This window comes from Cololabis saira, chromosome 18 (genome assembly GCF_033807715.1).
Source record: "Cololabis saira isolate AMF1-May2022 chromosome 18, fColSai1.1, whole genome shotgun sequence".
Classification (NCBI taxonomy): Eukaryota; Metazoa; Chordata; class Actinopteri; order Beloniformes; family Belonidae; genus Cololabis; species Cololabis saira.
Genome location: NC_084604.1, coordinates 27,694,889 through 27,718,050, shown reverse-complemented (window position 1 = coordinate 27,718,050; position 23,162 = coordinate 27,694,889). Strand labels below are relative to the sequence as shown.

At 39.0% G+C, this 23,162-nt stretch overlaps 1 protein-coding gene across 4 annotated transcripts; it reads right to left on the bottom strand.

Annotated features, from left to right (window-relative positions):
- Positions 1–561: 561 nt before the first annotated feature.
- On the bottom strand, positions 562–22,910 carry scml4 (Scm polycomb group protein like 4). 4 transcript variants are annotated; one of them, XM_061707144.1, is made up of 7 exons: positions 22,706–22,910; positions 16,591–16,875; positions 9,711–9,916; positions 8,184–8,313; positions 4,671–4,883; positions 3,348–3,475; positions 562–2,746 (listed from the first exon to the last, which is right to left on the bottom strand). In XM_061707144.1, the coding sequence occupies exons 2-7, from the start codon at positions 16,844–16,846 to the stop codon at positions 2,621–2,623; spliced, it is 1,059 nt and encodes a 352-aa protein (XP_061563128.1). In that variant the 5' UTR covers positions 16,847–16,875; positions 22,706–22,910; the 3' UTR covers positions 562–2,620. The 4 variants fall into 4 exon arrangements, with proteins under 4 accessions (XP_061563128.1, XP_061563129.1, XP_061563130.1 ...); XM_061707145.1 differs by having other exon boundaries at positions 4,671–4,880; XM_061707146.1 differs by lacking the exons at positions 16,591–16,875; positions 22,706–22,910 and adding an exon at positions 10,770–10,915 and having other exon boundaries at positions 9,711–9,947.
- Positions 22,911–23,162: the final 252 nt, after the last annotated feature.

Sequence of the window (23,162 nt, the reverse complement as noted above, 5' to 3'; positions counted from 1 at the left end):
GATGTATGGAATAAATTAGATATAGATTTGAAATTATGTAGAACTTTAACTTTATTTAAAAAAACATTGAAAAGTAGGATGATTTCCTTATATTAAATTAATGAGTGGCTTGATGTTGATTTGGGTATTTATTTAATTGGTGATTTGCTTTGATTTTTTAAGGATGAAGGTAACATGTAGACTGCACCTTTATTTTAAAAATCTTTTTTATTTTTTGAGGAATGTTTGTTATCCCTACAGAGGCAATTTGTTTTACGGGCAGTCTTTCTCTACTTTTTGCTTTTATTTTATTAATTTAATTAATCTTTTTGAGGGTAGGCAAATAATAAGCTTTGCTTCAGCCTACCTCTTTTTCAGTCTCAGATGTTATTTGTTATTTGTATACTGGAAACTTTTTTGTTATGTTTTCTTTGAACAATTGAACGTTTTCTTGTTGTCAGTTTTATTCTTGGTTTTTTATTTATTTTGTTTGTGTCATGACCGAAAATAAACTAAACTAATGATTGAGATTCATATTTAATGAGTTTTTAAAAATGTAATTATAAAATAAACTTTTCACGAACAAAACATTATAAAACAACATTTATTTCCCAAATTGAAAGACAAATTATCAGGGAAATTTGAAGTTTGAAAAAAACAAAGAAACAAAAACCCCACACCAACTATGTTTGGTTTATTTCTTTCAAATTTTAAGTAATCCGTTCCAAAACACGTATTAAATACATTTGAAATGTCATCATAAGCAATGGATGGATTACTGCAAGTGTTTAAAAGACACAAGTTCAGGGGCTCAAGGAATGGGAGTGTTTTTTTGTTGTTTTTTTTTTTTTTTGTCCAAGATCAATAAAAAAGGGATTAAAACAACAGATATTATATATGTATAAATGCAGACACAAACTGTATTCAAATGAGAAAAAAAGACTAAAATTAGGGGGACCCTGAATAGCTACAGAGATGCCAAAAAATTGCAATGCAATATATACTAATCTAAACTGAATGCAAATTGCCGTGGGGAAATGCAAATATGGGCCATATATGAGACTTCAAAACACTAAGAAATGACGACATACAAAGTGACCACAAGGTGACGCTAAATCTTATAAAATGTCAGAGATGCATACTTTTGCTACATACAGTAACTTCAAAATTGAAAGTTAATAGTTTTTGTGAATCTCTTTTCAGTGTGAGTCTTGGTCATTAGGACATAACCCATCCGTGCCTACAGCTTACTAGAGCTGATGAGAGTCAGGGAAAATAACAGCACCTCGCATACGAACATAGGCCTACATATCTCGTAAGCATTTTCTGTGCGGTATACAAGAACATTTAAGCCAAATAAAAGTTAGACTGTAAACTAAGTTGAACTTAAGTTTCAAAATGTACAGCAGGTGTGAGTTAATGCTATAAGATGTCGTTTGAACGGCATTATACAACAAAAGTATAATGGAATTCACAATTCAGAGAGGATACAGCAAAGCTTCAACATTTCACTTTTTACAATTCTGAAATAAAACATTTATACTTAAAACAAAAGAGAGGTGTTGCAGTGGATGAATGAAAATTGTTTGAAGTGATGAAACAAAAAGAACAAGAAAAGCTATTTGACAACATTAAGTATTGAGGTCGTAGTGGTAGTTGAAGTGAGCACCATGTTTCGCAAGTTTGAAAGGGTTTGCTTTTTTTTTCCATGACATTTTGCAACCTCAAGTGAAGCAAACGCTTGCAAACTGCTTTGCTATTCATTGTCTCCTACCCTTCCTGTCATTACAAGCACTGTGTGATTGCAGGCACATCTGACTGGTGAAACAACTGTTCATCGCTGAACAACTCTGCTATTCTGCGGCTTGTGGTTAAAAAAAAAAAAAAAAATTCAGATATGTTCCTTTTATCACCTTTTCAAATACAGTTTTTTTTAGCTACAGTTACAGTTAGCTTTTATGAATAACACGGATCGAAGAATAGAAATGTTATACTTTGGTACTGTAACACTGTGATAAAAACATGTGACTAAAAAAAGTGAGACTGACTGAGCATAACACCCCAGGGGCTGTCATATAGTCACCTGACTTAAAAATCAAACTTAGAAAAAGAACCTGAAACTGTTTTTACTTACAATTCACTAATATATTAAACACGCAGCAGCAGGAGTCATTTTAAATACATAAATATGATAACTGAGATCAAGCACCATCAAAGGTTCCCTGTCTCTGCTGGCCCACAGTTGTGATGGTACAATGGGCCATAATTACGGTCTAGTATAATTAATGCTGCTGAAAGATTGTTTTCAATGTACAGTAGCTGCATCTGTATACAGCCAAACTATTTACAATCAAAAACACTCAAATATTCAGATAAAAAGGAAAATACAAGCTGAAGAATAAAACAATGGCTTCAACTGTTAACAGTCCTTGTATGTACAGTCAGAACGTCCAATTAAACGTGGTTCAGAGGCAGAAAAATCTACCAGAAATGGACTCTGAATCTTGTTCATTACATGTTCAACTAATGCTTTCGTATCTTTGAGAGAGAGAGAGAGCGAGAGAGCGAGAGAGCGAGAGAGCGAGAGAGAGAGAGAGAGAGAGAGAGAGAGAGAGCCGGGGTTTCCTCCCTCAACGTGGAATCACATCTGATTCTGCTTCAGCCTCTCGATGTGGTAACAGAGCTTGAGTGCAGGTCCCAGCTTCAGTCCCAGATATTTCATCATCATATCACTCTTCAGCAGCAGCAGGGCATCTCCATCTATTTCCTGAAACACAGCACAGAAATATAAGGGAGAAAAAAAGCATTAACGGAGACACATCATGCACTGTTTTTTTTCTCTTTTTAGAAGTTGACCCAATTCTTTTAAATACACAATATTCAGGTGATTTATAGGTGATTCACAACTCGTTCAGTGAGACTTAAATGATATATTGTAATGGATATTGATCTTTAAGATTTAAAATGAGGCCAAAACACCTACTCAAGCTGTTTGCAGAGCTTGACGGATGTGATGGGTGAACTGTGGGCTACATATGTTCAGCCCTGGCTGAGGAGCTGAGGCAGCGCAGCGGGTCAAAGGGGGCTGGACGATTTGCTGAATTCAGCTTGAGGACAAAGCGCATGATGCTTTAAAAATTCTGTAATAATATGAGCCGGGTTTCTTCACATATTGATCTGTATTCATGATCACAGGGCACCAGGTGCTGCATAAACAGAGCGATTATAATTAAGAAGTGTAAGAGTGCTCAGCTTCTATCAAGTCTTCCACCTTCCTAACTCAGTATGTTTGATATTTGAATCTCTGTTCTTTTTAATAGTGTATCAGTCTGTGGGACAAGCCTCAATATCCAGGTGTTTGAACTCACATGCTTCCTGAATGTCTCAGCGTGGGGTCCCAGGGCTTGGGGGTCAGCTCCTTTAATGAAACAAACCACATCTTCGACACCCCAGCTGGAGGGGTCCTTGCCGGCAAAACGCTTGCTCTCTCCGTAGTCTGGCAACACAGGGGGAACGGGCAGAGGAAAAATGGTGTGCTCAAACAGCAAAGAAGCATTGACACGATCTTAGTTCAACAAAAAATAAAAAATGAAAAATAAAAGCAGTGCAACATTTCTGGAAGGATTGCAGGAGATAACCTAGCTTAATCCGTAGTAAAGTAACCTAAATCCTACACTCACACTTATAAATTAGAAATTAAAACACATCTAGTTTCACTTTCAGAAAAAGCTTAACATAAAAATGATAAAATACCATTTTACAGCTTGTTAAGTTTGGGATTATGTCTCGGCTGAATGCAAAACAAACACTCTTGGAGTCGTGTCGTCAGCCTGACATTTACTCTAATGACACTTATTTAATTGGCATTAGTATTTGTACCCATGCAAACAAAGTCAGCTGCAAAGTTGAAAATCTTACGATACAAGTCTTATTAAGTCTAGTTGGTTTGATTGTTGTTAAAACAACCCTGGTCTAGTATTTGAGGGTAAAAAGTGTAAACTTTTGATAGGAACCAAAGCCATTTTAAGTGAGAATGGATTTAACATTTGCAGCAAAGTGGCAATTAAAGTTAGCTCTTGAGGCAAAATGACTTTTTTCAGAATAAATTGCTATTTTAAGCATCTAAGAAGATTGAAACCATGCCATTGATCTACCTCCATGTGTACTATTAAACTTCACAATGTTCCTTTTCAAATAAGAAAACGAAAAAATATACTGTTTTCCAGCATGAGGGGTTATATCTACGAATTTAAAAAGAGCTGACAGGTATAGATTAAAATCCATTTAGCAAGTCTAACGCATGAATTAGAAACAAATGTAGGTCATGTAATAATTTAAAACCCTGCTTTTGCTTTCATTTTGGATCATCGCACATTTTACCATCAATTAAATATGAACTGGTAATGTTTTAAATAATTGAATATAGTGTATTCTTTCTAATCTGAGTTTATTACAAGATAGCAGTGATGGGATGGAGATGTCTGTCCTGCAGCTATGATGGAAATTATGGGAGACTACTAATCTCAAACAATTAAAAAGATCTTACTAATTAATTATTGAATAATACTGCTTATCAACTGAAGCTTTCAAATGATATAAATGCCAGAAATGTATGTTTAGAAAACAAGATTGGAGTAACAACCACAACAGATGTATCTATATATGATAGCAGACCATAATACAAGTGTCACCATTTCTATTTCCGTCCTGAAAAGTCGCCGGGCTCGATGCTCGTCTGTAGACGCGTTGTGGAACAGCACAACTGCTGCTACGGTAACCGTAAGAGTGTTTGGATTGGTACTGCGATGCCATGATGTTGAAGGCAGAGTCACTGGGATCTACGGCGTAGCGCTTGGAGTCCACAGGGGGGTCACACATGCAGTCATCAGGCAGCGGCGTCTCTGCTGGAGGAGGAAAAAGAGGACGTAGCATCACTTACGGTATTATTTGAAGCTTCATTTGCTAAATCTTTTTACTGCTTTTCCTTTTTCAAGGGAAGAGATAGAAAAGGGAAAGTGGACAAACAAGGAACCTGAATCCCAATACCACGGAGCAGCATTTGATCAGACTTGACGAAACTAACAACATATAAAGTCATCTACTGGAGTGAATTCAACAGCCTGACTATACATCCTACGCCTTGTATTAAAAGTTGCACACTCCCAGAAGCTCTTTTGGATCTCTGTCTATACCTAATGAAGATCCTCAGTGAGGTCCAGAAGTATTTGGACGACCACAATTGTCATGTTTTGGCCTTTGAACACCTTCACGATGGATTTAAAATAAAACTATTATAATAAGAGCATTTGGGGCATTCATTGAAGCTTTTCATTTCATAACTTAGCTTATATCACTTAGGGCAAACAGCAATTGTAAAAAAAAGCACCTACATTTTCCAGGGCTCAAACGTATTTGTACAATTGAATGAGAAGAAATAAAATGGCCAGAAACGGACCATTCCCTTGATACTTCAAGACAAACCAAGCAGACGACAATTCTGGAGTTGATATCAGCTATTAAGCTGGTATTTAGCAGCTGTTTGACTGGAATTACCAATATGATGTCCAAGGAGATCTCAATGCAAGTGAAGGAGGCCATTGTTATGTTGAAAAAAACAACATGATATCAGTGATATAATAAAAACCTTGGGTTCGGCCGAATCAACAGCTTGGCTCGTTCTCAAAGAGAAAGCAAGCGCCGGTGAGCTCAACAACATCAAAACGTCTGGAAGACCACAGAAGACGACTGACGAGGATGATTGCACAATCATTTCCTTTGTGGAGGAAAACCCCTTCACAACATCAAGTGAAGTCAAGAATACTCTCAAAATCTATAATCAAGAAAGGGCTTCACGCGTCTAAATACAGTTACATTCAAAGCTCTGGTCACTGCTTCCCCTTCAACAATAGGAAAGCCAGATTAAATATCGCCAGAAAACATCTACAAAAAGCCTAAAATGTTCTGTAGTCAGATTCTTTGGATGGGTGAAACCAACAAGCTTTTATCAGAATGATGAAAAAGAACAGCTCATGATCCAAAACATACCATTTGTCAAACACGGTGGACGCAGTATAGTGGTATGGGCACGTATGGCTCCCAGTGGAATGAGATCACTGGTGTTTATTGATGATGTGACTGCTAACAGAAGTTGCATAAGGCTATACTTTCTGCTCACTGTCAGACAGATGCAACAAAACCGATAGGACAGTACTTCACAGTGTAAATGGATGATGACTGATGCTTCAGTTACTGACTAGTAACCAGAGGCCAAACGGCCCAAACAAGCAGAATCTGAAGGCCTTGCAAAGCATCTGCAGGGAGGAAACTCAGAATGTATGTCTCTATACTATTCTCAAGTAGGTAATTGGGTTTAAATTATTTGAAGATCGTCCCATTCTCTTAACATGCAGCACTGCGTCTCAATTGTTGCAAAAATGGAGCTGTAGCTCAAACCTCTATTATAATTCACACACAACACGTCTGCAAGGACGATTCTTTCTGCTTGAATATCATTATTACACTTCACTTTCAGATCAATATGAGCAATGCTACAAAAGTAGAATATCGCAGTTACATTTTTCAAACTATTAAAACAGCAGTTATAAAAGATACAGAACTAAATATGCAGGATAGTTGAATTAAAGTCTTTTGGGATGGAAAGTAGACAGTAATTCCACAGAATGTGTTCTCTCTTTCCTAACCTTTTGTTTCTTTCCTTGTCAGTAATGCAGAGACCTGGTTTTGTCAACGCCTGGCTTTTATGGATTTAACTGAAGACAGATTTATAACTTGAAAACACTCAACTGAGATGTTTCTGAATTACCTCAACGGCATAACGGCATGCTCAGGATGAGGTCAAATGTATTCTATTGTACTCTGAACCATCAATAATGAGTTAAAATCCATGCATGTGAATATGGAGGATTCTGTACAGACACAAACACGCCTAATATACGTATACAAATATATATTACCTTCATATCCTACAGTGAAATAGACGTTATGAAATATGAAAACTAGTCTCTATCATGTAAAAAAATGAGTTCTATTAAATAGAGCATGAAAACATGTTTTACTGTTTTCACGTTTTTTAAAAATATGTTTGAGAGTCAGCTGCCAGGGATACACTGTCATCTTACATCCCAATTTAATGATTATTCTTAAATAATCCATGTTATACCGTAAATGATAATTCAGATTTATTAAATTATGAGCATAATTTCAGAAAGGATATTGCACATTCGGTTTGGCTGCATTCCACAAATACGTAGCTAAAAATACAGCAACTATTCTGAAGTATTTCTCCATGTCAGCAGAGGAAAGATTTACATATCTGTCTGGGTTTTACTGTGGGGGAGATTGGGAGGGGGTTCCATGTTTGTGTGTGAGCTTACATGCATGTGTTCCCTCCGCACGTCTTACCCTGTGACATCAAACACTTTTCATGATTTGCAAAGAACAAAGAGCTCAGGGACGGTCCGTGACAAACACCCACTCCAACTTCAGCTACAATTAAAGCCATCTTAAAATATTTGGGTTTTCAGAGCAAGACCAACCATGGAGGGAGGAGAAAGAAGAAAAATATCTAAGACGAGATATTTGCAAATATTTTTATTTTATTTTTTTTTGGTAAAAAAGAAAAATGTTGGGTTTTCTCTAGAGCCAATGAAAACATGACGGGAGCCCTGACGAGGAAACCCAAAACACATGATTGTGTGGGAAGGCGTGCAGCTGTACTTTTACAGCACGTACACAGTAAACCCAATTACACTCGTGGTGTTTTTGATTTAATGTGCAGGATTTCACTGTTTAGTCAAGCCTTTACATTTACCAGCAGACAGCGATGCAACACTGGCACGTGGAGATCAAGGACAGACATCGCTCACTTACACTTGGAAAGCCTGATGTGTGTGTTACAGCACACACACAGGACATTGTGTGAAGCAGGGGATTAAAAAACGATAAGATACATAAACAAAAGAGATAAAAAATGCACATTTGTGTCACAGTAACGGTAAGTGTAAAATATTAGGACCATATTCATCGTAGTAAAGAGCACCAGTTTTCAAACTTTGATTTTTTTTTTGTCTTTTTGTTTCTTCAACATCTCTGTTGTTTCCTTTTGTTACAAATGAATTACGAATTGCTATTACGATATAGAAAAGTGTTTAAAGGGGTAAATATAACCATGAGAGGCTTGTCACCTGCTAGGATCTGTGGCGTGGCTGAGTGCGGGACGATGGCGGCATCCTGCGGGACGGAGCCCATCTCAGGTTCCGGTGTGCCGCTGGGATAAGAGTTGGTAAGTGAAGACATCACCGTCCTGGGCTTCAGCTACACAAGAACACACGTGCACATATTTACACATCTCAAAAAAGCCATCGCACTGATTACGCAACAGACAAAAATGCATTTGGTGGATGGAGATTCTTCTGTCATTACTTTTACACACTAAACGCAGTTTAAGGGTGAAGTTTGATTCATCCTTGTGCAAAAGTAAACTGTGTGACCACATGTACAGTAATTCAAACCAACAGAGTATTGGTATTTCCTTTTCATATTTACACATATACTTTAACAACAGAAGTTATCCAGCTCCTAAATGCTGAACTAATTGTGAACATCCTGAAACATTTGTTCGTTGTTATTTCAGGAAGTGACAAGCGACATAATGTTATGAAAAAGACTTCTTTCCCCGTTGCTGAGCTGCTAATACATGCAAGCATGACATTGTATTTCTTTAGGACCTAAAAGGAAACAACGTCGACCACTTGTCCTTTAAGAAGTGTTGCAGAATCAACTTTCATGTGATGTGAACAGTACATGCTGGAAGCGCGGCTGAAGGCCGGGACTGTATACATAAGAGATCACAAGCTGGAAGTCCTGACAAATTTCAAGCGAGGGGAAGATCTGGTCAGGAAAACTGCGGCTCCTGGATTGGCTGATTCTAAGAGTGAGTCAGTCTCTACTCACCAGCCTGTTAGAGAATTAAAGGTAACATATTTTACGTGTCATTTTGCTTTGATTGAGACTCAAAAACGTCCTGGGTTCATTAGATGGAGCATTATAAGTCTTTCATTTTCAGTATGCTGCTGTGAGCAGCCTCCTTCTGCTTCCCGCTAACCCCGCTGTTATTGGTTACCTTCCTAAAGCAATCACACACGTGACTGCCTATCCAGTGCCATGGTGACACAATTTGACTTGGAGGATGTTTCTTTTAGAAGTGAATAGCGCTAACCCCTTGTGGGAATAGATGCGTGGGCAGATCTGTCCTTAGAGTTAAGAGGTTAAATCTGCACATGCAATTAATGTTGGTCTGCAAAAAGTCAGGAAAGTCGTGGTGTGACTGCTCTTTCAACACTTTTTTAAGCCTTAATCAATCATTCATCTCTTAAAAAGAAGGCTAGACATCCTGGGAGGAGAACTTTGATTTACCTCATTAGGCAAAATGATATAAAGCTATAAAACTTATTCATGAAGAATGTGGTTCTCGTGGTTTTTGAGTGACAGTTGCGTTGCAATCATTGGTGTCAAACTGCTAGCAGGCACTTTAGCTACTTAACACTTTTGACAAACTTCACTTTTGAGCTGTGAATAAAGACATAAGATTGCATAATTACTCTTCTTTCACAGATGATATGGCTTGCTGGGGTAATTGTATTTAAAGACCTTGATGACTTGTTCTGGGCTGTCCTGATCACAACAAAAAGATAAAATAACAACTGACTGACCTTAAAGCCAGGTTTCCTGCCTCTCTTCTTGGGGATCTTGATGGGTGACTGATGCTCAGCATAGTGGCTATGGATGCCCTCCAGCTTACGGACAGGGGGTCGTCCTCTCTTCCTGCCGGGCACCTTAGCCTGGGGTCCTGCTAGATACTCGGGGTCGAGAGTGGAAGTCTGCATCTCTGAGCGGGTAGGCGAGTTACTCATCAGACCTGAGGGAGACCAAGAGCCACTTGCCGAAAGCTGAAAGTAGGAAGTGGTGACTTTTAAAAGCAGTCAGCTCTATTTCAGCTCCAAACTGGAGCGGAAACTTAGATCTACATGTGAGACTACTCCTTCCACGCGCTTGCACCTTACTGAGTTGTTCACACACATGCACCAAGCCCTGATAGGTTTGGAAATAGTAGAAACAAAGCCACATAAAGCTTTGTAGTCATGCACACCCCTCCCCCTCTCCAACTCCAGCTGCAAAGATTTCAATAAATATCATTACTACACAGCCAGGGAGAGAGAGAGAGACAGACAAAGCCCTACACACACACACACACACACACACACACACACACACACAGGCATAGAGGAAATAAAAGTGAAGCACACACACCGCAACACCCACACAATCAAACAATCAATGAAGTGGGCAGTCTCACACACATATTTACAGCAGCATTTTCAGTGCCTCTCATTCAGATGGCTAACACTGTCACAACACAACCTTCTCTGTGTATTTAATTCATGCAGCATAATCACCATCCTGGCATTACCTTTGAACGTGAAGCTAATTGCTGCACTGATTAACTGTAATTTCACTGAGCAGCCTAACGTTTATTAAGACATCCTTTCATTTCTTTGCAAATGGTCTAACTTGACTCCAGGTCATGAGACAGTTTTTGTCAGTGCGTAAAAGCGTAAAACAGGAACCGAAACGGACCAATCCAATCGAACATGTGTGGAGCCTTATTCTCTTCATCAGACTGAAACAAACGCGAAGCAAAAGGGTGAAGAAGAAAACAAAAGATGAATAAAGCTTCAAAATGACCCTAAAACGTTCTGAGCGTCTCCTACCATGCACAGAGGTGTCTGGCGGCTTCTGATGCTCCACCGCAGCAGCAGGTTTCCAGATCCTCCCCTGACAGCTCTGCTGCCTCCAGCTCTGCTGCTGCCGCACGCTGTCAAGACGCCGGCAACTCTGCGAGCCTGGCTCTCTTCTCCCCCCCGCCATCCTCCTCCTCCGACCCAACCCCCTTCCTCCTCACTTCTTCTCTACAAACCTAACCCCCACCATCCTTTCCTGTGTGTCCCCTTTCGGTCACCATGGCAACACGCCTCAAACATCCCGCGGCAGCTATGTGCGGCAGACGTGCTGAGCTCAAAGAAATGTCTACGTGTGTGTGTGTGTGTGTGTGTGTGTGTGTGTGTGTGTGTGTGTGTGTGTGTGTGTGTGTGTGTGTGTGTGTGTGTGTGTGTGTGTGTGTGTGTGTGTGTGTGTGTGTGTGTGTGTGTGTGTGTGTGTGTATAATGTAATTACAGTTGCTGCAGCTCAGTTTTTTTTCCTCGCCTGTCTTTAAAAACACAGACATGGGACTCAAGCTGTGCAGTGCTTTTTTTTGTGTCTGTTTCTTTTTTTTGGGGGGGGGGGTGTATATATGTGTGTATGTGTGCGGGTTGTATATATACATATATATATATATATATATATATATATATATATATATATATATATATATATATATATATATATATATATATATATATATATATAGTGTGTGTGTGTGTGTTCGGGGGGGGGGTTGTATACCATAATCATAATCAGGTTTATTGGCCAAGTCAGGTCAAACAAGACAGGGAATTTGACTCGGTTATTTTCGCTGGCTGTACAGTAAATAGACAAATGACAGCTCTTATTAACATATATAAAAAAAAATGTTTTAAGTGAAAGGTGCAGCAGTATGAGGTAGACATGGTTATTGAAATGTATATTGTTACAGCTTATGATTGTGGTTATTATTATTACTCTTATTATTGCACAGTTATTGATTGATTACTCTGAGACTCTATGAGTGATGTGTGTGTGTGTGTGTGTGTGTGTGTGTGTGTGTGTGTGTGTGTGTGTGTGTGTGTGTGTGTGTGTGTGTGTGTGTGTGTGTGTGTGTGTGTGTGTGTGTGTTACAGGGCGTGCACACTTCTGCACAGTGAGAGTAGAAATTTGCATTAATTCAATATTTTTGTTGCTACTTTTTAGAGTTGTGCGTCAGACCAACCTGATCTCACAAAAATCCGTGAAATGCCCACGACCTCTCACCACTATTTTCCGTGGCACCAACACGGAAATGGTATAATTCCGTGTGAGCACCACGGATATTGTACTTATGCGAAGTCAATGGGCTCTGTTGTCGTGATATATACACGGATTATTACATTATTATTATGTATATATTATTCTTTATTAGTGGCTAAGTTATGAGTTTTTGACGCGCAAGTTACTGTTTGTTACTGTCAGTTTGTAAAAGCATGTTTTTAACGCTGTTTTAACAGTGTTTTAATGGTGTTTTTATGATTTTTAACAGTATTTTGACAGCGAGTATTAAACCGTGTTTTCTAGTATTTAACGTAAATTCGAGTATTTAACCATGTTGTTTGCTGTCGCCATGACGACGGAGATGGCGTAAGTGATGTGAAATTATTATTTTTACCAAAAACCACAAGCGTTTCCTACTTCTAACCAATCATAAGTGGTGCATTAACCTAACCAGACCTTAGCCAGTGTGTCGTCCAGCCACAAAATATCATTTTTAATTGCTTTTGTACCAGGAAGTGAAGACAGGCGATATTTAAATTCATTGTTTTAAAGGAGCATGAGGCAGGATTGAGGCAGGATTTAAGAAAAAAATGTGTATACGTTTTAAGTTTTCTGGTAATAATGTCAGATGAAGCGTTCCAAACCAAAAAGAATGAGCCCTCTAGTGTATCTCTGCGTTGCCTTAACAGGCTGTATCCTGTAAAATGTCCTGCAATTCCGGGCCGGAATTTCCCGCGCTGTCCTGTGGATGTGACGTCAAATGACGCTGCATGCGCGTTCTCCCGTGCCGGCTTTGCTGTTGGCTGCAGTACCCCCGACGGCCGTCGTGGTGAAGGGTGGCGCTAGAGAGTCTAATTTCTTAAAAGGAGCCTCATGCTCCTTTAACCATTCTGCCATTTCGTCAACCACAGGGAATTCCCTGGGCATCCCCTCTACGTCATAGAGTGACAAGCGGAGATCCTGATCACGTGACGAGTGCCCCGATCGTGGATGTGATGTCATTGATTATTATTATTGCTATGAACGTGGAAGTAAACCGATCGGGGCACTCGTCACGTGATCAAGATCTCCGCTCGTCACTCTATGACGTGGAGTGGATGCCCAGGGAATTCCCTGTGGTTGACGAAATGGCAGAATGGTTATTGGTTAAAACAATGAATTTAAATATCGCCTGTCTCCACTTCCTGGTTCAAAAGCAATTAAAAATGATATTTTGTGGCTGGACGACGCTCTGGCTAAGGTCTGGTTAGGTTAATGCACCACTTATGATTGGTTAGAAGTAGGAAACGCTTGTGGTTTTTGCTAAAAAATAATAATTTCACATGACTTACGCCACCTCCGTCGTCATGGTGACAGCAAACAACATGGTTAAATACTCAAATTTACGTTAAATACTAGAAAACACGGTTTAATACTCGCCGTCAAAATACTGTTAAAAATCATAAAAACATCAATAAAACAGCGTTAAAAACATGCTTTTACAAACTGACAGTAACAAACAGTAACTTGCGCGTCAAAAACTCATAACTTAGCCACTATAATAAAGAATAATATATACATAATAATAATGTAATAATCCGTGTATAAATCACGACAACGGAGCCCATTGACTTCGCATAGGTACAATATCCGTGGTGCTCACACGGAATTATACCATGTGAGCACCATTGGTGCCACGGAAAATAGTGGTGAGAGGTCGTGGGCATTTCACGGATTTTTGTGAGATCAGGTAGGTCAGACACTTCACGCAGACCATCATTTGTCCCTTTAAACTTCAAAAAAAGCTCCAACAGAAGTGCTTCTGGATTACTCTGCTGCTTTAGTTTTAAATCGACATTGCCACCAGAGCTCGTGATCTTGTTATGAGAGGACATCTTCTTTTGCCTCGGTGTCAGCTAATGCACGCTATTTTTTTTTATCTAAGATGTAATAACACCAACATGAAGAGAGGAAAAAAAAGGCCAGCCCGAGGCAGTGCATCTCCTCCTCCACAGAGGTGCAGGTCTTAAAAGGAAAAGAAGCAGCCTCCAGAGTGCATATCTGCTCTCATGGGTTACAAGTGTCAGGCTTCCCCCACTACTGCTACATCAATTAGTTACGCTCAGGTTGCCGGGCCGATTGCCATTCGAAGCTCAATAGGTTGGTTTCAGCACTCAATCAAAGCCGCGTTAAACCCTGAAAGCGAGGATGCGCGCCTCTGCCAGCTTGGTAAGAGATATGTCAGGGTTCAAACGTGAAGCGCAACGCTAAATGTGACAAATTGTGGCATGTCATTACACTTATGCATGATCATTTAAAAAAAAGTGACAATAAACAGCAAGGTCAAGGCAGTAAGTCTGTTATTGTTATATTGAGTGTTTTCACACGTGCAGATGATAGTACCGTAGGTCTATGTGTGCGTGTGAGTGAGTGCACAGAGGGACCGATAAATCATAAAAGTAATTACATGCTTAGATTAATCCTCATGTCTCTCCTCAATCAGTCCTGCCCCATTACGGTGCATCACATTACACACAGAGACGGACTGAGAGGGAGCCGATAATCATCTCTTACTTAAAAAGGATGGGATGTTGTTTTTGTTGGCAAGGGGAAAAGATTTGCACCATTGCACTGCAACATAACGCAATGCATTTGGGACCGCACATGTTTATGCCTAATTAAGCATTTAAGTGATCTGTGAACTCTGTATGACCGATTTTTGTTTTCCAGCAGAATGACATTGCCTCTTTGCAGAAGCTGGGTTTTTGGAGGTGCTTGATGTTGGTGTAACAGGCACAATAACACGGCAACGATCCAGCAGTGATTAGCATAAGTTAATCGGCGGCTTCAGGGGAGGGAGATGTGTATCTGTTTTCAATGATGCAGAGGGCAAACTGCAATGAAGTGAGTTTATGCTAATGCCTGACTAAACTGCTCACCTACACACCACAAACAAGTGTACATATGCTAATCACTTCTGCACTTAGCAAACACACAAAAATAAATGGGTTTAATATTAAATATAATTTAATTCAATTATTTTCTTTTTCTATTGTTATCATTCTTTTTATGGCACCGCACTTTCTATTTCTATTTTTATTTTTTGTTTTTACCTTTTACTTTTATTTTTATTTTTTATTTTCTTATCTTTTTATCTTTATATGGGCGTTTGGCTTTTGGGGTGTTTTATTTGTAAATGACAGTGTTGTGTGTGTGAGATTGAGATATCAATTTGATTAATAAAGTCATCTGAATCTGAATCTGAAAAGGTGGATTTGAACTCTAAACTGCATAATCAAACTTAAATGCAGAATTAATTAGTGTAATTTGTGTTTTCTAGTCAATCGAACAGTGTAACAGCCCCCCGCCTTACATTTATTTACAGCCCAGGCAGGGCATCACCATGGTAACAGACAGTGAAATAAAGGAAAATAACCGTATAATAAACAAAAGCACGTTTTACAAACAGGCAAGCTCACACTGTCCACATGCTGGCCCGGTTTTTCTCGGCTGTGTCTCCTCAAAACACTGTTTTGAAAAGAAAGGAAAAAAAAAATATTTTAAATCCAAAAAAAAGTGTTCTTTGATTGAAAAAGTTTTTTTTTTATTGAAGTGATTTTTTTTTTAATTGAAAATTTTTTCGGAGTGACTATTTGCACCAGGGTACAAATAGCAAGCCCCCACCAGCTGAGCTATTCACACCCTGTTGACATATGAAAACAAATGCGTTGCCCATGCGCATGTGTACCAACGTGTCTGCAACAGAAGGCGCTTTTTCACTTGCCCATGCGCATGTGTACCACTAAAACTGGAACCATGTCAAACAATAGAGGCAGGCAAACGTCTGCTCTCACACTTTTGTATGAACAATTTTTGCTCTTATGTCATTGTAAGATATTTTGAAGAGATTAAATTAAATTTATCAAAAGTGGTGTGACTACCAATCACTGATGCGCTGATGGATAATTTTTTTATAAATAATTTTTTTACATTTTTTTCCCAATAATACATAGGTGCAAATAGCATACATTGATATTGGTAGCAGGGTGTAAATAGCCTACGCATCAGTACTTGCACCCGGGTGTAAATAGCCTAAGCCAAATTTTTCTTTTTTTTTTGAAGCAACTTCTTTTTTGATTAAATGATACAGACACAAATGTCCTACCCATAATATGGCCCAAATACAAAAAAACACTACTTCAATCTAAAAATTTGCTTCAAACAAAAAAAACTTCACTTCTATCAAAGAAAGCATTTCCAATCCAAGAAAAACAGTGTTCAAATGCATTTTTTTTCTTTTGTTTTTTAATTTTTGCATTCAAATACTTTTTTTCTTTGATTGAAATTTTTTTTTTTGATTGAATAATTAAGACAAAAATCTACCTCCGTCCTCCATAGCCTTGCTTTTCATTGACTATGGGTACGGCGGGACAAAAAAAATGTAAACTGCGTAGCCGCTTGAAAGAACAGTGTCTAACTTTTCCATTTCTATTTTACATTACTTCATACCACCAGTTTACGTTGTAATTTCATTTTTTTTTTTTTTTTAAGAAGAAGAAGAATAGCCACTTTTACTCCCCTACATGCACCCAGGTGTCAGAATCTTACTTGGTGTGCAGGTTTCAGGGTCCTGGTTCCTCGGTCTCCCCCTGACCGGCTCTGGCCCCGCCCCTGGCCCCGCCCCCGCCTCCAGGGCCACCAGCTGCCAGTAGCCCCGACCCCGGTGGTCATGGTGATCCAGACGCAGGCGCAGACGCACGCCCTCGCGGAGAACCCCGAGCGGCAGCCAGGGGACAGGCAGACGAGGATAAGCCGCTTCCAGGCGGGAGTCGGCGCTGAAATCCCGGCCTCCTCGCAGTCTCATCCCCGCCAGGAGAGGGCGAGACAGTCACACTGCATGAAAGAAAAAAAAAACGCTTTCATCTAACATGTCAAACTATTTATTTATAACAGTGGTCTTCAAGCCTGGTCCTCGTCATTTATTTATTTATTTTTTTCACACTTCTTTATTTCAAATTGTCAACAGTACATTATAAAACAAACACAACATACATAGAAACAGTTGATGCCAGGATTAGTCACAGACAGAAATTATAGATCAGTTTAAAAAAAATTCTATACCTAGTACATAACTCAGTGGTTTGGATGGCTTTTCTATTTTTAGAATATTGGATTGTTGCAATGTATTGTTTGAATTCCTTTTTAAAGGCCGGGAAAGATATGTATGTGATTAGAGAATTTCGATTTGTGAATATGAAATTTTGCAAATAACAAAATTAAATTAATGATGTAAAATTGATTTGCTTTGCTGGAGGTGTAAGAAAAGAATCCAAACAATACATTTTCATATGAGAGGGAGAAATCAGAGTCAATATGATGTGAAATTAGTGAACAGATATCTTGCCCCCTGGTCCTCATCATCTAGGCCGGATGATCCATTTACTGAACCGGGCGAGCGCTCAGGGGCCCCAGCCAATGAGGGAGCACCAAATCAAATGACTAACTGGACCATATATGTCGTATTTTGTTATTTTCTCTATATATTTGCTAGAAGAGGAGCAAACAGGTACAGCAGTACCCAATGATATAATAAAATTACATGAAAATAATAATAATAATAAAATAAAAAGAATTGCGTTTGAGTGAGTGCCTTAACAACTTAACAACCTTAAATCTAACAGCCTACACATTGCTATTTTATTATTGTGCTGTTCCCTACCTTCACATCAGCTCATTCAGCAGTCCTGTTTGATTGTTTAGTCATATGCTGTAATAGTTTTGCATGTAGTCCTCAGACAGGCCATATATGATGGAAATGATGATAGTTAACATGTGGTGTTACATTGGCATGTGAGTTGCATTCTGATTGGAGCATCAGTGTAGTATGGCGTTTGTAGATTCATATCTATCTGTGGTGTTACTCTTAGTTGGTTGCTTGTCTTACATTTATTTGTAGTATGAGTGTTGAGCAGGTACTTCAGCAATATGTTCATGTAAATATATGGTCTTTATAATAGTACATTTCCCTTTTTTTACCGTCAAATGTGGGAGGAGGGGGGCACTTCAAGTGTGGTCACCCTGGGGAACCACACTGAGTAAATCTGGGTCTGCTCAGGACCCCCTGTCCTGCATGTTTTACATGTCTCCTTGCATCAACACACCTGATTCATATTAATGGTCGTCACCATCTTGTCATCAAGGTCTGGACAGCTCTGTTGTTGACACAGCTCCGTGTATCATGGTGTAATGAAGCAGGGTAGCATAAAACATGCAGGACAGGGGTCCCAGCAGGGTTGAAGATCCCTGATTTATAACGAAAACTGTCATTTTGTTTTCACATTATTCCATTCCTCATTGTACAGACACTTTATTTAAAATCCTTTGTAAATACAAAGCAGGCAGGCTGAAGGACAGACGGATTATAAAAGAAAAAGAAAGTCAATGAGAGCAGTATTTACAGACAGAAATCAACAGAGGTAGGAGGTTGAATAATTAGGCCCAACTGTCTTAAGAGGTCACTACAGGCTAATGGGAGAATTTGGCTTTACTAAGGATACCTATTAGGGGAAAGAAATATGTGGGCTTTTTTTTCTTCTGAGTTGAATGAAATATGCTCCCCAGGGTGCTGGATTTATCGATTAAAGTTAGCAGAGAACAAGAGGGGAATAAGGGAAGCTATGATACTTGTTTGAACAATAACCCTATACAATGAGTAGCCTTTATTTATTTTATTGTTGATGTTAATTGTTAATTACTATTAAGAGTTTGCCGGGGGCGTCACTTTTTTTCATCCTCCAGGCTCAGGGTGAATAATCCTTGCACTTTAATCTCAGTTTGCCTTGTTAAAAGGTATATTTGGACTTCCAAAAACAGAAGTTGAAACAACAATGAATGTATGAAGATTGATGTGTCAGGTTGTTCTCCTGTTCCTTCTATCTTAAATAGAAGCAAAATAACAAGAACAGAAACTTTTTGCACGTTTTCTTTGTATTTGTTTTAACTTGTTGTTTAACTTGTCTTTCTTTTATATTTTTAGCCGGGGGACTGCCAATGGAAACTAGCTCTGTATCTAAAATTGGGTGCATTTGCAATTTTTAATTCTAAATGTATATGAATGTACACTGTCCCTTCTCAAATAAACTGAATTGATTGATTGAACAACTGCTTTGGACTTTTCCCTTTCGGGTCAGCACAGAGGTTCATTGTGTTCTATCCGATTGATCTGGCCTCGCCGTTTTTTTTTAGTTTTTTTTTTTTTACATCCGATGCCTTCATGGCACTACTTTCCCCATTTATCCGGGCTCAGGACCAGCGGTGAGAGTGGCTGGGGTAATACAGGCAACCTGGGTCCTGCCCAGCTCCCTCTGGGGTGTAACTGGGCTGAGGTTCCACCCACTACTCCACAGCTGTATTCAAACATATTGTTATGGTGCAGGGTTATTGTGGTTGGGTTTTGACTTTGCTGTTCTTTAGTTTTAGTCTTGTGTTTGTGACCTGTTTCCTGTTTTTATTTTGAAAGTTTGCGTCCCTGTGTTTATTGTAGTTGAACTTCCTTTGTTCCCATCAGTCCCGATTGTCTTCATCTGTGTCTTGTCATCCCCTTAGAGTGGATCTTGTCTCGTCTTTCCGTTCCTCCCTGCTGGTCCATCTATTTGTCAACCTTTGTCTTTCACTCCTGTCTGTTGGCCTGTTTTTGCGTTTGTTAAGTTTTTTGTACAAATTTTTCCTGCCTGAGTAGCGCTTTTTGTCAAATAAAGTTCTTTTTTGTTCTGAAACTCGGGTCCTTTTCACTCAACACACGACACATACTGTATTAATGGTCTTGTAAACAATACTACTAATGTCAATGTAAATCAACAATAACCACTACAGAAATTGTACTCAAAGCAAAAAAGTGAACTGAGTAAAAAGACTGAGACCTACGTTGCACAAAACTGCAGAGTTAAGCTGTATTAGTTTGTGCCTTGGGTTTTGTAGCAGTAAAAAAAATCCATCAGAATTAGGAATCCATCCACGGCTCAATGAAAGTTGCACTCATGTTTTTCCATCACAACTGCACAGAGCAGATGTAAATGTCATCTACCGCACAGCTGGTGTTTATCGTTGCACACTGTTGAGTTTGAGTCAATCTGTAATTACACCTGTTTGGCAGAAGACCTTCACAGTATATAAAATCGCAATATCAACACGAGCAAGATCAAGTTCACAAACACAAAATAATACAAAAAATTGGAATAAACGTTGGTCTAGTATTCTCTAGGAGCCATGTCAATAATATGAGATGTTTAGGCGTACTTCCTGTAAGGAAGTAGGCAGTAGTCAGGTCTTGGTGCGACTGCTTTCCAAAAAATGTAATTAATAGCTGTTCCTACATGATTTAACAGCTAACTTTTCTCCTTTCATAATTGCAAATGCTTCTTTCATGGATACCAGAATTTGTCAACCAGTTAAATTTGCCAGTGACTACAAAGAGAAATAGGAAATATATTTATTTTAAGAGAAGCCAAACTCAACCGGGGCACCACAGCTATCAGAGGACTATGCACCTACTAACCAACCAGAGGTGTGCTCAGTGGACTGGAGTTGGGAGGGGACAGCATGAAGACTGATTTTGCCAAAAAATGGGTTTAAGTTTAATACATACATGAAAATAATATGCCTGAATGTTTCTGGGCTTATGTATAAAAGCAGACATAAATATTCCCATTGTTTTCGTTTGAAACAAAAAAGTAATAATGAATAATAAAATAAATGATCAAAGTGAAACTGAGAAACCAAACGAGCAAAAAGAAAAATTTAAGAAAAAACTTAAAAAAAGAAAGAAAAAGATAAAACATTCTTGACTGCTGAAATGTCAGATTAGATTATGTCAGAGATGAAAAGAAATGTGCCCCCATCTCAAAAATTTCCATTAAAAAAAAGTAAAATAAATAAATAAATAAAATAGAAAAATACATTTACAAAAATCCAGGAACATCAAACGGTCATCCCAATTATAGCGTGCACTGTCAAACTACAGCTATGAACAGTGTTAATAGTTGATGAAATGCAGTGCAATTCAGTTTGCTCATGCACAGCTCCCCCCACACACACGCACGTGCACACACACGCACGTGCACACACACGCACGTGCACACACAAGCGCTGTGTTCATCTGCAGGCTCTGGCTGCCACAAGCGTAGAGAACATGCCTTACCTTACTGCTTCACCAAAACATGCATCTTGAAACCCAAACCCACATGTGCAATTACACTAATTTGAAAGATTTTTCATATAAAATAAAACATGCACGTACAAACAAGCACAGCTGTTGATGCAAGACAGAAATATTCAGACAGGCTTGGAAAAATCTCTCTGCCACTGAGGTTCATGCATTTAAATATTCCACCCTCTGTATACTTTTTAAAGGTGTAATATGTGTTTTTTTCTTTAGTTGAGGTAAAAACCAATTAAATTAAACATGTGTTGTGGACATCAATAATATGGTTACTGTTACTTTCAAGTATTATAACAAGTATGAGTATGAGACTGGAAGGTAAAAGGTAATTAAGCACATTTACAAAGATGATATCCATAATGTATTTGGCTGCAATTCTTTTTCTGGTGTGTATCATTGTATGTGGGGATAACTAACTAATTGGAAATAATAAGTACTTTTGGTCAATAAAATGTGATACTAAGGTACATGGGTAATGGATGGGCAGGGGACCCAAAATGGGTGTTTTATTTGGTTCCAATTACAAATAAGAAAAGTCAAGGAAACGATACAAATGGGGCCAAAATGGAACCAGAGAACATTGTGTTTATATCTCAGATGGGCCAAACGTGGGTCGGGTTCATAGTAAAACCACCTCTTCAGTGTGAATACTGACTGCCTGTACAATGCCATACTTGTGTGCTGTGAAAGTCTCATTAGAGCACTAATGAGCTATCCTGTCATTTTTTCTGCGTGCAAAGGTTTGTTTGAATTCTGGTGTCTTCACTGCTATTCAGATTTCATTTTTTTTTTTTTTTTTTTTTTTTACCAGGTCAGTGACTTTATTAAAAGCAAGCAAGAGATACTTGATGCAGAGTGCAGGTGTTCTGGGGAGCGGTGCTGCACTGATGCATCCCTTTGTCAAACTTTTATTTTTAGTGGGTCTATCTTGAATCCACTGACTTGACTTCAAACCTCAAGACAAACACACGAGTTCCTGCTGCTATGAAAGCTGAGGGATGCTTGCAGCTTTATTCACTGCTATTTGCATTCTTTTCCAATCAGCACATCACCATTGGTTGGAACATTGAATACACATTCACACAAATGTATCTATAATTTATCTACAATTTATGGCTGTTGGAGGTTTTAACTGCCGACATATTCAAATGGGTATAACATACAGAATAATCCACATTGGGTGAGAAAACAAAGGAGAGCCATGTTGAAATGTTGAACAGCAGTTTGTCTGCTACTTGTAAGGCAAAGAAGGGATAATCAGAGGAATAGATGCTATTGCAGTCTACTTTTAGTCTGTTCTGGGAAAATATTGAAAAGATGATAATAATAAAAATGAAAAAAGTCAATATAATGACACATATAGACCTAAATGGTGCCTATGAAACCAAAATTGTGCCTATGAGAAAAACACAATCTGTAAAATTAGAACTGATCAGAGAGTAGGCTACTTTACATGATATGGATCAACTATAGTCTGTTCATAAGTGTATGGTATTATATATTTACCTGTATCCATGTTTTTGAGCAATCGGCGTGAAATCCTATCCAGTGCAGCCTGCAGGCGGCCTGAGCAGAGACGGCGATCCGGAGGATGGAGCCGCAGCGGCGGCAGCGGCGTCAGCGGCGTCCCGGTCTGAGCCAGTCCGGGTTCCAGCCCTGCAGATGCGGCAGAGCAGCGAGCAGCGCGGGGAGGAGGTCCCGGGGCTCTGGAGCGGAGCCGCAGAGACACAAAAAGAAAGAAAGAAAGACAGAAAGAAAGGAAGGAAGGAAGAAAAAATACATAGCTGCCCGGTGATATGACGAGAGTTATAAATCCCCTTCCAAGGAAATAAAGTCTGAGTGAATCATTTATAGGGGGATTTGGGTGAAAATCATTTCTAGGTTTAAAAAAAAAAAAATCCAGTTTACTCAAGTTACTCTTCACCAGTCGTTAGCTACACCTGGCCACAGATAACCTATCCTA